We start from the raw sequence: 16,993 nt of genomic DNA, 5'->3' as shown, positions 1-16,993 counted from the left end.
ATCTGGGTTAGTAGAAGAAGCATAATTGAAAATACATCTGATCATAATCCAGTGTGAAGTGAAGTCAAGGATTTTGATAGATTTTAAATACTAGGCTGGAATGAAAGAGTTTGGAATTTTTGAAGACGTATGGTGTTACAGAGAAGTTTTATGCTCTGTTAGGAACGATGAACTGGTTTATGGAGAACATGTGGCTTAATTAAGTCCTTATTTATTAAGATTATTTATTTGTTGTTTCTTTTTTCTTTTTTGAATGTTTTCATTTATTTGTTGTCGTCTTTCATGAATTCATAAAGAGATTAATGGTCTCTTAAAGAAAATGCCCTTTCTGTAACATACGTGAAAGAATAGATCATCAAAGTTGTTTTTAAAATTCAAATTCTCTCACACACACGCTCGTTGAGCCTCCATCCATAACGTCCTTTTCAACCAGCTCACAGTTTGTCAGTGACTTGACCAGACTTTGCTCAGACCTGATTGGCTGTTGAAACAGGTGACGTGTGTTACGTTCTTAAACCAGCTGCTGGAGATTTGACAAGTTGAGTCTCAGGAGACACCATCAGACGAGAAGGGTCAGTTCACACCGCTGCAACTTTCACCAGCAACTGTTTTGTTGCGAAATTTTGGTCTGAACTGGGTTTAAAAGAGCAGCACTACTCATATTGAATCAATCAAAGCCACTATCATATGCTGGTTTTCACTTCACAGATATATCAGTTTGGACAATAAAACATAAAGAGACTGTGTAGCGTAAAGAGACTGTGAAACCGGTTTACAGCTCCGTTTGATACATGATGCTGGACACACCCACTTCTGTTCCACATATGTCTGTCACATCTACAGACGCAACAATTTGTAAATCCCAGTGTAGTGTCCGAAATCTGGTTTGGTCATTCCCTATATAGTGCACTATTTAATAAACACTATTTAGGGAATAGTGAGTGAGTGAATGAGGGAATAAATTCGAACACAGCTACTTTCCCACTCACTACGGTACATACTGTATTTTGATCACAATTGTTCAATAACAAAATTTAAGAGATCTTCATTAATAATGTTTATTTATCTTATGTTCAAAAGAGACAGGATACGATTTGTCAAACACTGATATCAGGATTGGACTCAAAAATGTTTTAGCAGTTGGGCTCTACTACATTAGTGTCAGGAGGATTCAGCGTTATATATGCTCAGTATATGCAGGTCTGGTCTTTTCAGTGTATTGAGTAGGGATGAAACCATACACTGAACTCACCATTTGATACATTGCATGATGAGTTCACAATATGGTTTCAGATTAGATTTTTTTTTTTAACAAAATTACATTGAAGACAAATAATGAGTAAAAACATCCCTTTATTAAAATATATGATTCAGGGCTGCCACTAGGGACTAATGATTGATCTATTGACTTTAATTGATTCACCTAAACAATGCATTTTCCTCCAAAAAATCAAATTGATTGTTTCATTGATGCTATGTTCATTTTATTTTGACAAACTGTATGCCATTGTATAACGCAACAAAAGCAAAATGTACACAAATGTTTACAGATTAAAATGTAAAACTGGGGGTTCTAACTGGCAACAACAACATGATCAAAAAGAAATAAGATAAAATAAATGAGATTCACAGCACTTCTTTACAAAGAAAATATGTCACTTATTAACTCCTTCTACAACCATCTGCCAGCGCTCGTGTGGTTCACTACCCAGCCTATTAACCAGTACTGACAACGTTATGTCCCGTACAGCAGCCGTTGATTCTAACGGATGTGTTCTGCTGCTAGCCGTGTGATTCTCCACTTAGAGGATATTAATGATTGTGTGAAACTGCGCACATCAGCATGATTATAACAGAAACACTGTTAGGAATGTAGCCTATTGAAACGGTTTACAGTGTTGAAGATGGATATCGGGTTTAATTTTTAAAGTTTAATTCTGGCGTAAAATCATCCCATGGTCTTTTTCGGCACTTAAGTACATCAAATAAGCCATCGACAGGTTTTTTTGTGTTCATGAACTATTAACGGAGAAATTTGAGTTGCTAACAGCCGGACGTGGCTAGCAGTGATTAGCTCGGGCAGTACGAAGAAGGCATTAAAATGTCTTTTTTAACCACTAATACTGCTCAAAATAACAGCAAACCTCTGCAGCAGCATGAGAAGAGTCCTTACACAGAAAACAAAGCACCAACAACATAGTTAGTGAACCCAGAGTTTATTAAAAGAGTGTTTTAAAGACTTACCTACTGGCCCCTGTACCAGCTCCTCTCATAGTAAAGTCCATTCAAGTGGATTACCAAAGTCAGTCCAAAAGGAAGGAGCCCCTTGGTGCTTTGTTTTCTGTGTAGGGACTATTTTCATGCTGCTGCAGAGGTTTGGTGTTATTTTCAGCAGTATTGGTGGTTAAAAAAACGTTTAAATGCATTCACTGTACCGCCCCGAGCTAATACCGAATAGCAACTGCTCGATGCTTATAATGTCAATAAATGGTTTTAAAATCCAACTTTTAACACGTATGTTAAATTGTGTTGTGTACGCCATTATGTCGCCAAGTAAGACATTTTTACAAACGTACTGTACCTCATATAAGTGAATGAACTCACACACACAGCATTTTATTCAAGCTAAATGCTAAAAGATTAATAATTAATAAGTGAACCTGTAACTCTACAGACAGTAACTGTAGAGATGGATAATTAAATTAATAACTGAACCTGTAACTCTACAGACAGGAACAGTAGAGATGGATAATTAAATTAATAAGTGAACCTGTAACTCTACACACAGGAACAGTAGAGATGGATAATTAAATTAATAACTGGACCTGTAACTCTACACACAGGAACAGTAGAGATGGATCATTAAATTAATAACTGAACCTGTAACTCTACAGACAGGAACAGTAGAGATGGATAATTAAATTAATAAGTGAACCTGTAACACTACAGACAGGAACAGTAGAGATGGATTATTAAATTAATAACTGAACCTGTAACTCTACAGACAGGAACAGTAGAGATGGATAATTAAATTAATAAGTGAACCTGTAACTCTACAGACAGGAACAGTAGAGATGGATAATTAAATTAATAAGTGAACCTGTAACACTACAGACAGGAACAGTAGAGATGGATAATTAAATGAATAACTGAATCTGTAACTCTACAGACAGGAACTGTAGAGATGATTAACCAGGAAGAACTACAGAAGTCTGTGCTTCATTGGCTTTAGATGGAGTAGACATATGATAAATAGATAAATAAAAATGAATCATAAATAAAATGTAGACAATACATATGGAAAGAAATCAATAAATGAGAATCGCAGTCGCACAGCGAACGGTAGCCATGGAAACCCCCCACCATTCTACAGCAGCTTGATTAGTTTCAGTTCATCTACAGGTCGACTGTGTTGTGTTAGTAAACTTGTTTGTATATATGAATGTATTTTATTTTAGAAAGAGACATAATAGTCTGGAAACAACACAAACATTTTTCCAAACTCTTTTCCCTTTTTCCAGATTTATCTAGACCTGAAATGACACACACTACTTTTCCATAGTTTTCCATACTGCGAATGAACCCCTGACAAGATGCAGAACAGCTCAAAGAGACACAAAGGCTCACAACTACCTTGAAGAGGGCAAAACAAAACTGCAGAAACTCCAAATGAAGAGACACAAAACTACAGGGATGCATAAGGAATAGAAAGAGACAGAAAACAATTTAAAAAAGAGATGCTAAACAGCAATGAAGTCTGTGTGTTTTGCTCCTATGTAGGAAAGTGAATGGGACTTTTTACATGTCTTTGCCCTGGGGCCTTTTGTCTAATTATCTGTCCATGGTAGCATGAATAAGACACACAACCTAAGCAACAAGTAAGGATGGTGTTGAACAATTGGTAGGGTTTCACCTGAGCTAACCTGTGTTGCGCTAATTTTGAATCCCTCTGCATGTGATTACCACTGCATTCTCACTGACCCACCTGCACCTGATCCAGGAGCCTGCTTGGCCATACGTTTGGCTACTTAGATTATTATTTTTTTGTGTGAAAAAAATGCACAATGCCAATCAGTTTCCCATATCCTAAGGTGGCATATTCAAATAGATTGATTTATCAAATAGTCCAAAACACAAATCATCTTCATCTTCTATTACTGATTATCAAAATGGTTGTAGATTAGTTTAGTCAGTCAACTTTACAATCAATCAACTATTCATTGCATCATTATTTACTAACTAAAATAAACTAGTGCATGTGTGTGTATAGAGAACATACAGTACATATGTCTTATGTGGAACATGAATCTGTGAGGAATTCTGACATGTGACTTTATTCCTGATGATGAGGACACATCACAGCCCTGTCAGTTCAGCTCTCTGTGTTCTCTTGGCATGCTGCAGAGCCTCATGCATGCTGTGGTGTTTTCATTTAGAACACACATCGCAGATCCCATGGGCAAGCTTCCCCCTCATTTAAGCCCGCAAATTGGGCCCCCACCGAGGTCAGAGCTTGTGCATCAGAGTATGAAACGAAGGAGGAGAGGTCAAAGGATAAGTCAACGTACCTGCTGAGAGAAGCTGCACTGGTGAAGGAATGTAAGTGAAAGACCAAGTCTGCAGACTAACACAGAGCCTGCAGAGAGGCACGCCACTGACAAACACATTAGTCTGGCTGCCAACAGCCACAAACACCCCAAACACATTAACCACAGAATGTCAGAGTTATACACACTGGGCAGTTGAAAACCCTTCAGAATCTTGGTCACAGTCATACATTATTCTGCCTACACTTTCAGATGGGCACAATGAAAATGAATTTAAGAAGCAGCACTACTGAATATTGAATCAATCAAAGCCACTATCATATGCTGGTTTGGACAATAAATATCACTAAATATGTTTATGTTGATTTAGAAACTGTCAGTTGGGATCGACTCCAGCCCCACCGCGACCCCGATAGGGACAAGTGGTTGAAGATGAATGAATGCATGGTTTAGAAACTGTCTCCATTCTCCAGACAACACTGACACGTCCATTTTTACACTGTATATATATATATATATATATACACATACAGTATATATATAGTAAAGATTCAGCACTATGATTGGAATGTTAAAGATATCTAGACCAAATCAAAATGTGCAATGATGGACGGACGATGGTCCGATTATGAAGTTATGAATTGGCTGACTGAAGCTTTGCTGCTTCTGCACCATAGACTGTATAAAAGATGGTTGGATCTACAGTGACCTCACCCATATGTTTGTCAAACTGCGTTTCGAAGCCTCCAGTCTGCTTGCTGGGTGCCGCCATCTTGAATTTTTGCAACCAGGGACAGGAAAGAAAGGAGCTTGAGGGACCATGAGGGGTCCATGAATGTCCACTCCTGTCGGTAACCTGACTGTATCTGGCCTGCTGCTGGAGTAGCTGCTGCTGACAAAGTTAGGTGAGCTGTGCAGCTAACTCAAGCTAAGTGCTACATTACTGTAGTAGTACTACGTTTGGTAAACATGTAGAATAACCGTTAACCTTGTATTGTTATTGTAGCTGAGGTTACACTGTGTAAGCTGTCACTGTACTTGACGATAGATAACATTAATAATGGAACGATATCGGCATAATAATATTTTATATTATTATATAATTACCTAAGGTTTACTAAGGATGTGCTGTATAATCCCAAAATATCATAGCCTTTAATGAGCTATTGCTCAAAAATATTTAGAGAGAGCAAGAGACTGACAGGTCACAGGCTGCCCAGGTGCTCAGTCCACAGGAACTTTTGTTTCCGGATTAAAAAATGTGCAAAAAACAGATTGTTTATGATTGAGTCCGTATTACAGAAATGGGGTGACAGACTCTCCAAGGGATGTGTTGTATAGTTTAATGACCACAGGCAGGAAAGATTTCCTGTGGTGCATCTGTGTGCGAGGAATCCTCCGCTGGGCCAGTGTGTCGTAGAGAGGGTGGGAGACATTGTCCCGGACAGACCAGTGCCTGGACAGCATCCTCCTCTCTGCCACGGTCGTCAGGGTGTCCAGCTTCTCCCCCACGACATCACCGGCCCTCCTGATCAGTTTGTTCAGTCTGTTGGTGTCTGCGACCTTCAGCCCACTGCCCCAGCATGTGACAGCAAAGAAGATCGCACTGGCCACAACAGACTCGTAAAACATCCTCAGCATTGTCCGGCAGATGTTAAAGCACCTCAGCCTCCACAGGAAAAAGAGTCAACTTTGGCCCTTTTTGTAGACAGCCTCGCCGTTTCTAGACCCGTTCAACTTATTATTGAAGTACACCCCCAGGTACTTATACTCCTCTACAGTGTCCACAGGGACCCCCTGGATGGAGACAGGGGTCCCAGGTGTTTTCACCCCCTCAGATCCACTACGAGCTCCTTTGTTTTAGTAACATTGAGCTGCAGATGATTCAGCTCACTCCAAGTGACAAAGTTTCCCACAACAGTCCTGTATCCACTTTCATCCCCCTTTCCAATGCAGCCAGAAAACTTCTGAAGGTGGCAGGACAGGAGTGCAATAGTTGAAGTCTGAGGTGAAGAGGGTGAAGGGAAAGGGAGAGAGGACAGTCCCCTGAGGGGCCCCAGTGTTGCTGACCACGCTGTCAAACACGCAATTCTGTAGGTGTACATACTGTGGTTCTTCCCATCAGGTAATCCACAATCCAGGACACGATCAGGGCCTCCACCTGCATCGCAGCCATCTTCTCACTCAGTAAGGCTGGATGGATAGTGTTGAATGCACTTGAGAAGTCAAAGAACATGACTCTCACAGTGCTCACAGGCTTGTCCAGATGACTGTAGATTCTGTTCAGCAGGCAGGTGATGCATACCTAAACTCCCAGGCGAGGCTGGTAAGCGAACTGTAGTGGATCAGTGAAGGGCTGACCATTGGCCTTAGCTGCTCCAGGACGAGTCTCTCAGTGGTCTTGATGATGTGGGACGTCAGGGCCACTTTACTAGAACGGCAAGCTCCCCTCCTTTCCGCTGAATGGTGTGGAAGCCATCCATGGAGACGTTCCGGTTCGTTCTCTCATGCTTACACACAAAAACAAAAAACAGTAGCTTGCAGAGACCCTGAGCATCATGTACCATCATAGGTAAAGGTATTTGCGGTGTTAAGCACTGTTATAGCTTTTGGATAAAAACTGTTCTTAAGTCTGTTAGTCCGAGCATTTAGAGACCTGAAACGTCTACCCGAGGGCAATAATTCCACAAATAGGAGCCGTGCATAGCTCCCCTGCCGCTCCAGGTGGGACAAAGCAACATGGAGAGCTGTGGCAATAGCATCCTCTGTGCACCCGTTCTGTAGGCAAACTGGTGAGGGTCAAACCTGGGTGGGAGATTTGAGATGATGTGTGTACGTACCAGTTTCTAAAAGCACTTCATGATGACTGGGGTAAGTGCTAACTGGACAGTAGTCATTAAGGCTGCTGATGGAAATCTTTTTTGGGATAGGAATGATGGTTGAGGACTTGAGACAGGGAGGGACGGTGCCCTGGGACAGTGACTGATTAAAAATGGTGGTAAAAACCCCAGCCAGCTGGTCTACACAGTCCCGGAGCACCTGTCCCGAAATGCCGTCCGGAAAATCCCTCAGTGTGCGTCGCACCTCAGGCTCCTCCACTGTGAGAAGGTGACTGCTGTAGGCTGAAAGATGTGGTGTGGCTGTGTCCTGTAAGGTCACCTCTAAGAGGGCGAAGAAGTGGTTCAGCTCCTCTGTCAGTGAGATGTCACTGGCATCAGCCGAGGTGTTGTTCAGTCGATAGTTGGTGATGTGCTGAGCCCCCTGCCACACCTACCTGGAGTTGTAGCTTTCAAAGCAGCCCTAAATCTTCCTCTTGTATTCAGCCTTGGCCTCCCTGATGCCCCTCTTCAGGTTGGCTCTTGCAGTGCTGTATAGCGTTGCATCACCAGCCCAGAAAGCGATGTTCCTCTCCCTGAGCAGGCACTGCACTTCTTTTGTCATCCACGGCTTCCTCTTTGGGTAGACGCGGAAGCACTACCCACAGTTACATTGTCTGTGCAGTATTTTATATAGTCCAAGACAGATGTTGTGTACTGCTCCAGATCTTGGTGTTTAAAGATGTCCCAGTCTGTTGACTCAAAACAGTCCTGAAGCTTTTCAGAAGCTGTTTAGGCCATGTTTTAACAGTTCTGGTTGTGGTAGAAGCACATTTCGTGCGAGGGGTGTATGCTGGTATTAAATGCAGGGTCATGTGGTCTGACTGACGGAGGTGAGGAAGTGGTTTAGCCCTGAAGCCTTGTTTAATGTCGGAATAAACCTTGTCTAGTGTGTTGTCTCCCCTGGTAGCACATTTAACATGCTGATGGAGTTTGGGCAGTGCAGTCTTTAAATCTACATGAATAAAGTCCCCAGCAATGATGTGAATAGCCTCAGGAAACGAACTCTGTTGGCTGCTGATAGTGTAATATAAATGTCCGAGTGCCTCGTTGGCATTAGTATCCGGAGGAATGTACACAGCTGTTAGCATCACAACGTTAAACTCACAGGGCAGAAAAAAGGGCCTGCACTTGACAGTTACATACTCCAGCTGTGGCGATCAGTGGCTGTTTATTTTCCTAGTGTCAGTGCACCAGCAGTTGTTAACATAAATGCAAAGCCCCCCTGTTGTGCGGCCTGCGCGCCAATAGCTGTATCTGGAATGGAAGGATTAAGCCAAGACTCTGTGATGAGCAGCATGCAGCAATCCTTCACAAAGTTGTTATTTGCAACCTGTAGTCGTCCATTCTGTTCGCCAGTGATCTTAAGTTTGTGAGGAAGATACTCGGAAGCGGCAGTTTGTGTGGCGGCTTCCTTAGCTTTCCTTAACAGGCCAGCTCAGCATCCCCGCTTTTGTTTTCGATCCTGGCGCCTCCCTGCTGGGATGGTAATCCAGGTTGAGACGGGGCGCCTAGCTATATCCACGGGTATTTCGTGCGAGCAAATAAAGTCAGTTGTAACAGACCGCTCGCTGTGTAAACCTATTCCTAAGAGATCCTACCGGCTATAGATGGTGTTTGCCGAACAGGATTTTAACGAGAATGGTATAAATAGACACACTAGTAAATAAACAAAACACCGAAAGGAAGGAAATTCAGCCGCTGCGTCTGAACGCGCCGCCGTCTGAACGCGCCGCCGTCTGAACGCGCCGCCGTCTTGCTTCTAATGTCCCTTTGCAGCCATGTCTCCATGAAACACATCAGACTGCACTCACGGTACTCCAGGTGGCTCCGTGTTAGCGGCGTCAGTTCATCAATTCTTCAGAGTTCGGGTGGAATCTTAGCTGGTCTGGTTTAGGGCAATCAGGGGTCCGTTTCACAAAGCAGGTTCAAAAAACTCTGAGTCTAACCCTGAACTCTGAGTTGATCTACTCTGAGATAGGAAACTCTGAGTTTTCGGTTCCAGAACAGCAGATTTGCGTTAGGTTGATCAACTCAGAGTAGTTTGACCTGGAGTTAAGCGCGTGCACCACAAGTAAATAAAGACAGCATCAATGGAGCCCTGATTCGACGAGTCACCATGGCAACGGGGAAGCGGAGCGCTACGCTACAACTGCAACTGTAAATATTAATGCGCTCATACGGTGAGTTTGAGCAGGTTTACACCGCTGCAGCGGCAAAAGAGAGGGAGACGGTGCGGGAGGACATTGCGCCTCGGGTCCGTGCATAAGTTTAAATGTAGTCCTTTGCAATCACGATAATATCACAGGAGGAACTGCTTGAGTGGTAGTCTATTAATTTATTTCATTTAAGTGCAACCCCGCGGGGGAGAAGCCCACTTGGCAGTAGCTTAAGATGAAACATAAAAACACTATTCAAACAGGTAAAACATCGGCACAATCTCATGGTGACGCCTCATTTTGAGCATGTTTTACATGGTAAAGTAAATATTACCTAAGTGGCTGTTTTTTATTCAACATATAAATGTTATATAAAAAACTCCCATTTGCAAGAAAACGCAGCGCAACACACAATATCTGCTGTGATATGAGAGCATGACTGGTTGTTAATGTTGGAAATGTAAGGAGGGATGAGATGGACTGTGACATGAAAGAGTGTTGTGCCGTATTCAGAACCCCTGCCGTGAAATGCACCCCTCGCATTATAGGTGATATTCTGGATCAGAAGGCTATATAGGAGTAGTTTATATACCGGTAACCCAATTAAAAGCACACACTTTTGAACCTATGAATTGCAAGAAAAGCTGGGATTATATTTAAGAAACGCCAAGTCAAATACATTCAACTTGCTCAAAAGATCCATTTCATTCATTTTGTAATTATGGCTGCAGTATATTAAGGACGTCTATGCGCCTTAATATACTGCAGATAATCATCTCCGGACGAATATTTAATTCTCTTTGTGGTAATGCGTCACCTTCATCCACGGGATCATTATCAAAAAGACACGCCATGGTAGTGGAAATATTCACCACCTAATATAACTTCTAATGTAGGCCTACTGAATGATTTTTATACGTTGTATACAAAAACTCCCGTTTGCAAAAAAAACGCAGCGCAACACAGAATATCTACTGTGATATGAAACGGTACCGCTCAAAAAGAGAATTGCCTGGAAATGCAAGAACATCTATAATCAATAGTTTGATAATCATCTCCCGACCAATATTTAATTCTCTGCGCACTAATTCTGCACCTTCATCCACGGAATCGTTATCAAAAGGACACGCCATGGTAGTGAAATAGTCGCCACCTAATATAACTTCTAATGTCTGATGTTTGCAGTGATTTTCTGAAAAAACAGACGGAACTATAGCAGAACTATACTACGCCAAAACTCGCCCGCTGACTGAATGAATGAGGAAATCAAACACCGTGTGTGGCTGAAAGAGGGTGGAGACAGAGAGAAACTCAAGGTTTTCTGAGAAAAACCTGGTCCCGACCAGGTTAGTTTCAGAGAGCATGTTACCATGGTAACTGACCGAGAGGTTAGGTTACCTCTCTTTGTGAAACAGGCTAGAGTTACCCCTCTGTCTCTGGTTTGAGTTACCTCCCTTTGTGAAACGGAAAACTCAGAGTTTCCCTCATTTCAGGGTTAACAGACTCAGAGTTTTCACTAAACCTGCTTTGTGAAACAGGCCCCAGCTGTTCTCCAAGGGTAAACAAAGACAGCATGTCCCGGTGGAAGCGGCATTGATAAAAACAACATGAAAAGAAACACGAAAACTAGAAAAAGTAACCTCATTGTAGAGGGCAGAACTTCATAGAATTTAGGATGAAGAAACAGAAAGTTTAATTGCAAACTCAAACACTGGAGCAGTGTGCAACTTGTCGCGCATGTGCACGATTTTGATATGAAGTAGGTTAATGTGTGGGGAACATTAGCATGTGTGCTCTATTGTTTTTGTTTGTTTGTACATGATTAGCATATAAAATAAGCTAAGGCCATTTAGTTTCATGTTTCTTTTACAGGACCAATCCACTGAAATACACCTGATGATGTCATCATTGTTATCTCAGGGCAGAATGAAGATGCTCGAGCAATTCTTATTAATACCTGGTGTAAATGTAAAGGATCACTGTGGATTAGAAGTCATCGTCCCAAAGATCCAGATACAGACTGAATGTCTAAGTGGACCAAGGGGCCTGAAAGTCAAGTGACATCTGGTCTGGTGGAAATTTTGCCAGATTCTATACTTAGTAATTAGGGGTGACATAGTGGGGTTAAACTCAAGTGTAGAAACCCTGTTTGGCAAGCATTATGGGACATACTGGGGAGTAAAAGTCAGGATAACTAAATGTCTAAATCATTGATTTTGATAACTCTTTGTAATATCTATCTTTTATGAAAATACAATACTCAATCATAGTACCACTTTCATACATATAAATTAAAAATATACATAGCCTCAAGCGTATAAAGAATGTTGTTGCTAGACTTCTAAAACTAAGCAAAGAGATAATTCTTCTCCTTCTTTAGCATCCATTCCAAACAATCAATTGAACTCACAGCGACATTATAGATAGCCATGCCCACAGCTCGGTGGTCATTGATCTTCTCTGTGGAGATGGACTTGGTCTCATAGGCCAGGAAGATGCCGAGCAGCAGCAGCAAACCTTTATAACCATACACCACGCCTGCAGAGAGGGGACAAGAGTGATGGAACTGGTTTTACTGCTATTCATTTCAAACAGTATTTAAAGTGTACTCCATAAGATTCTCATCTAGTTAATTGTCTTTTAAGTTCCTCTCTATCACAGAGTGAGTTAAAACAATGGTGATTGATCGTTTGACCCACTAATGAAAGCACAAATACGATCTGAGTGTCTAGGGCAACTTTCCTGCGTTCAAATCAAATGTGTCACACAGTTAGTGGAGGATCCCCTTCTCTCTTCGGACATCCTATCAGTGTGGAGTATGTGAAGGATCAAGCTTCATCACGCTGGTGAGAGCTGTCAATCTACTGACGGTCGCTCGCTTTTGCCATGATGTCCATACACTTCAATATGATGTAAGCTATTGCTGCTGCATTCCCTTGGAAACTGCTCTCACGACGGTCGAAAATATGACAGCTACAGTATCTTGTAAAATAGCGATATAGAGCACTGAATTAGATCAGACAAAAAAATTAGACAAGAAATAGCTTGCTAGCTAAACTAAGGTCCAGCTGCCTTACTCCCCACCACTGGGAGACAGGAAGACCGTCCAATCCAGAGACATCCTTCAGTCTAAAAATGTTTTAGTTTGTGGCTATAGCAACTCAAATTAAAACAGCCCTTAGCCCAGTGCAGGGAGGTCTCATCTAAGGACATCGTGATTCCTGCCAGATCAGCAAACTTTCTGTTGCTGCCATTACACAGATTAGACCCAGTGCTGTGGCTGGTTGCTAGCCTGCTGTGACCCCTGATGCTGGGGTCTGCGCTGGCTGAATTTGAGTTGCTACAGCCTCTAACTGAAGGTTTGTCTATGGAGGTACTGCTAATGGTGGGGAGTGAAGCAGAGGGACTGTGGAGTGCGCTACATAGCTAACAGCAAAAACACACCAACCGGCAATGTAGTTAGGGCCTACTCAAGTACCATTCGGTTCACGGCTAAAGTGTAGTTTGTTTGACAAGTGTAAATGATTCTTCTTCCTGTGTAGCAAAATGGCGTAATCAGCAAGGACGATATCACATGTACGAGCAGGAGCAGAAGCACGAGCATTGACGGCGGACCTGAGACTATTTATATACCACTGATTTTAGGGGCGGACAAGGTTTTTCAGTAGTCTGATGAAAACTTTGGCAGATGACATTATTAAAAAACAGATGGAAACAACAAAAACTCTGATGGGTGATGACGTATAAGCAGGACGCAATTGTGCTGCGGACTGGATCTTTCTAATAGGAGTAAGTGCAGGCCGGGCCTGGGCCGCGAGGGCGGAGGGACAATCACGCTAAAGCACGGCATGGATCAACTCACGCTACAAGTTGCAAGTGTGAGTAGAACCTTGCAGTTGTGAATAGTTTAACGTCTTAGGGCGCACTCACACTGTCCTTCCGCACCGGGCCAAAACCGTTTTTTCAGCTAAAGCCTAGTGCGTTTGAGCAGTGTGAGTGCATCCGCCCCGCGCACAACTGCGGTCAGCGGGCCGTCCACGGCCTGCCTGAGAGAGGTGGGCTTTTGTAGAGCCCTGTGGCAGTGGGGTGTGGTTAAGGTGTCGACCGCTGGAGGAGAGGGAGGAGTGGCTCGGCCGGTGATCAGACAGCTGGACAGAATCAGGTAATCAGTCAGCTATATAAGCACGTTTGTAACCTGGTTCTGTCTCTTGCAGTAGACTGGGTCCTATGGGAGGACCAGAGCGGGGACCGAACAAAGAGGCAGCAGACACCGGACCACGGCCGTCGGAGGGACGGCCGCTCGTCCGTACAGCGTAAAAGACGTTGAGTCACGTTTGGGGGGGGAGAAGAAGCGGACAATAAACGGTTAACCGCTGACAAACGCTGTGTCTCTCATTTCCGTCTGTCCTGTGAGCAGGGAGGCTCACATCTGGCGCCTGAACAGGGGCCTGTCGGAAGCCCAAAGTCCGCTGGCGCTGGCCCTCCAGCACCTCGCCGCGATGCAGGAGAGCACCACCGCTCTCCAGCAGCAGCAGTCCCGTGCCCTGGCTGACATCGCGGCGGCCCAGAGGGAAGATCGTGCTCAATAAACGGTTAACCGCTGACAAACGCTGTGTCTCTCATTTCCGTCTGTCCTGTGAGCAGGGAGGCTCACAAGCCCGTTTGCACATGTATGAGCATGAGCGCGCGCACGTGTACGAGCACGAGCACAATGCCTACGGCGGTTCTGACTTCATTTATGTGCGCCTGTTCGGACATAGAAATTAGAAGGACGGACCATGCGCGGACATTTAACAACAACAACAATGGCGGCGAAAGGTTCACGTTGGTGTGATGCGGAGGTGAAGTGTTTACTGCAGATGTGGTCGGATGAAAATATTTAAAAACAGTCGGACAAGACGCACAAAATCAATGCGTGTGACATGTTACGGCGTGATGACATATTGTCCATATGTCATCGGCGGGAAACATTTGCGCGAGGCCCAGGCAGTGCAAGTACAAACGGGCCTGGGGCGCGGGGGGAGAGGGAGGGGGGACAAGTACCCTAAAGCCCGGGGCGCGGTGCGGAAGGACATTGTGAGTGCGCCCTTAGGCGAAGTGCGTCCAGAGCATGCAGCCAATCAGTTAACAGAGTCTGTCACTCATGTGACTGTAATGCCGAAGCCGCAATTCTCTGCTGCTGTGTTTTCGGCATAAAATATAGTTTCGTTACACAGAAGTGGAAATTATTTGATCTAAACTAGGTGAAAAAAACAATAGTTTCTGTCTGTGCTGTGAATACTGAGCTAGCTTCTTCAAGCTAGCTTGTGGTGTGAGACTTAGTGTGTAAAGCATCAAGAACTGCTCCTGGAGATCGTGGCTAATCCCTGAAGTTAGTAAGTACGTTTCCTGTTTTATTTTGAAGTTCTCTCCTCTTGTGCCATGTCTTTTTTCACTTTCTGTCTATGTGCCTGTTGCCCTGCTGGTCTTCCCTTATACGACTGTTTTCTATGTACTCTAATCAGCATGCCTCATGTTGCCCGTCCTCGTCTTGTTACCAAATCAGTGTGTCCCTCTGTAATAATGTTCCCTGCCCACTCCAGCTGTGACTTGTCCTTCGATTAGTCCTGTCTTTATATTCCCTTTCCCCATTTTGTTTCTTGTGTGTCTGTCGTCGATTTTTTTCCCATGTTGAAGCTGTATCTTAGCTCCTCGTACATCCTGTATTTTCCCGGTGTTTATAGTTTATATAATTATATATTCCTTGTTTCGGGGAAATAAACAGTTTATTCTTTAGTTTTCGTCTCCGGTCTTATGCTGTATCTGCGTTTGGGTCCACCTGGCTGTTACAACCATGACAACACTTTCCAAAACATATTGTAGGTTACAGTGATTTCCACTCACCAAGCCAGGTGTTCATCTTTTCTGAACTGCAATGCTCCAGTAAAGGCTGGATCAAAACATCCAGGTCTCCTTTGGGGGCTTCTCTGGTGAATTTCTGTTTATATACAGCATGGACACACAGGTGAAGAGTAGCAACACCCTACAACTTAGATACATTTAATTCAAATTTAGGCAAAATACATTCATTCTTGTATATTTGTTTATCTAAAGGATCCCAATTTGCTGATGTCCTGGCAGTCTACTCTGATGTAATTGTGAGTCTGTTCTATGGCATAATTTTTTATGTCCTAAAATTAGGACAACACACGCAGCTCAGTGGGAGGAGAGTAGACGCTCCGGAGTGCTCTAGAATAATGATGACTGAGGCAGAGATACGATTAGACCCACTGGCGACCAGCCCAATGTTCTGCTCATTTTCTGTAACCTGTGAATCAAAATGTCGGAATTTGCAAGCCAGCTAACCAGCCAGCTATCTGCTAGTTAGCTAGCTAGCTTGCTAATCCTGCCATGTTGCTACACAGGTTGTAGAAATTGAGCTGAACAAACTTGTCACTCATCTGGTGATAGCAATGTACGGTACTTTCCTATGCTGGGACAAGAGTGTGTAGATGAAGCAGTATGTTTTTAAATATAACTTATTTAGCGGGTGACTGACTATGCTTCGAAATGTTACCACTGGTCTGTTCAGTTGATCATGACTGCAGAACCTCACCCCAAGCATTTTCAAACAGGAAAATAAATATTGATTTTGACATTTTTATTTAGTCAAAAATGGAAACTGAAATTTCACTCCATAATATTCATCATATTACTTGCTTTATTAATTGTCTCTCCCCAGTCAACAAAGTTATTATTATTCAACACACCATAGATTTTAGGATGAATTTAAAAGGAAATAAACATTTTGCACAGTGCACACATAATACATGTTATACATAAATAACAAAATAAATTAATGAAGGATCATACCTCCACTGTGATATGTAAAGGATCCACAATCTGCCAGATCATGAGAGACAGGATATCGATGGAGAGTAAAACACCAACAGTAGCATAGAGTTTCCATGGTTCCAGGTGCTGCTGGGAAACAGGGGGTGGGGGGTGGAGGGGGGTGGGTGATGGTCACTGTAGCAGCACATCAAGGGATCAGAAAAAGGCACAAATCCCCTCTTTCTGATTTTGTGAGGGGGGGGGTTTATGAAGCCATAAATAGACTAGCCTAAGCTGGACGGAAAAAACAATGATCCATCACTAACTGAAGCCAATTCAATCTGCCCTCAAAGCACTGGGCCATGACAGGAAAAGAGACAAAAAGGCCATGCTGATGCTCCCTTACTCAGTCAATAAATAGAGGTGTTGTTTTTGTATTCAGCTTTGAAGAAAGTCTGATTATGTGGGAACAGATCCAAAACTATAAAGTGTTCATTGATTTTGTTTCATAAGATCAAGGCTTTCCAGTTATTCAGCTGGAGTGAATATTCTCATTTCTACACAATATTGGCCATTCTACCCTGAGTATGCTAGTCCT

At 43.1% G+C, this 16,993-nt stretch overlaps 1 protein-coding gene across 1 annotated transcript in view; it reads right to left on the bottom strand.

Moving 5' to 3' along the window:
* The window catches only part of gabbr1b (gamma-aminobutyric acid (GABA) B receptor, 1b), a gene marked incomplete at its 3' end in the record, with an annotated part of 117,578 nt that overhangs the window by 16,745 nt on the left and 83,840 nt on the right, over positions 1-16,993 (bottom strand). The window contains exons 13-15 of the mRNA XM_083925025.1: positions 16,435-16,542; positions 15,466-15,559; positions 11,993-12,120 (exon numbers count right to left, since the gene is read on the bottom strand). Of these exons, the coding sequence (XP_083781151.1) occupies positions 11,993-12,120; positions 15,466-15,559; positions 16,435-16,542 (330 nt within the window). The remainder of the gene's footprint in view (positions 1-11,992; positions 12,121-15,465; positions 15,560-16,434; positions 16,543-16,993) is intronic.

Source organism: Echiichthys vipera (genome assembly GCF_963691815.1).
Source record: "Echiichthys vipera genome assembly, chromosome: 13".
Lineage (NCBI taxonomy): Eukaryota > Metazoa > Chordata > Actinopteri > Perciformes > Trachinidae > Echiichthys > Echiichthys vipera.
This window is presented reverse-complemented; position numbering and strand designations above follow the sequence as displayed.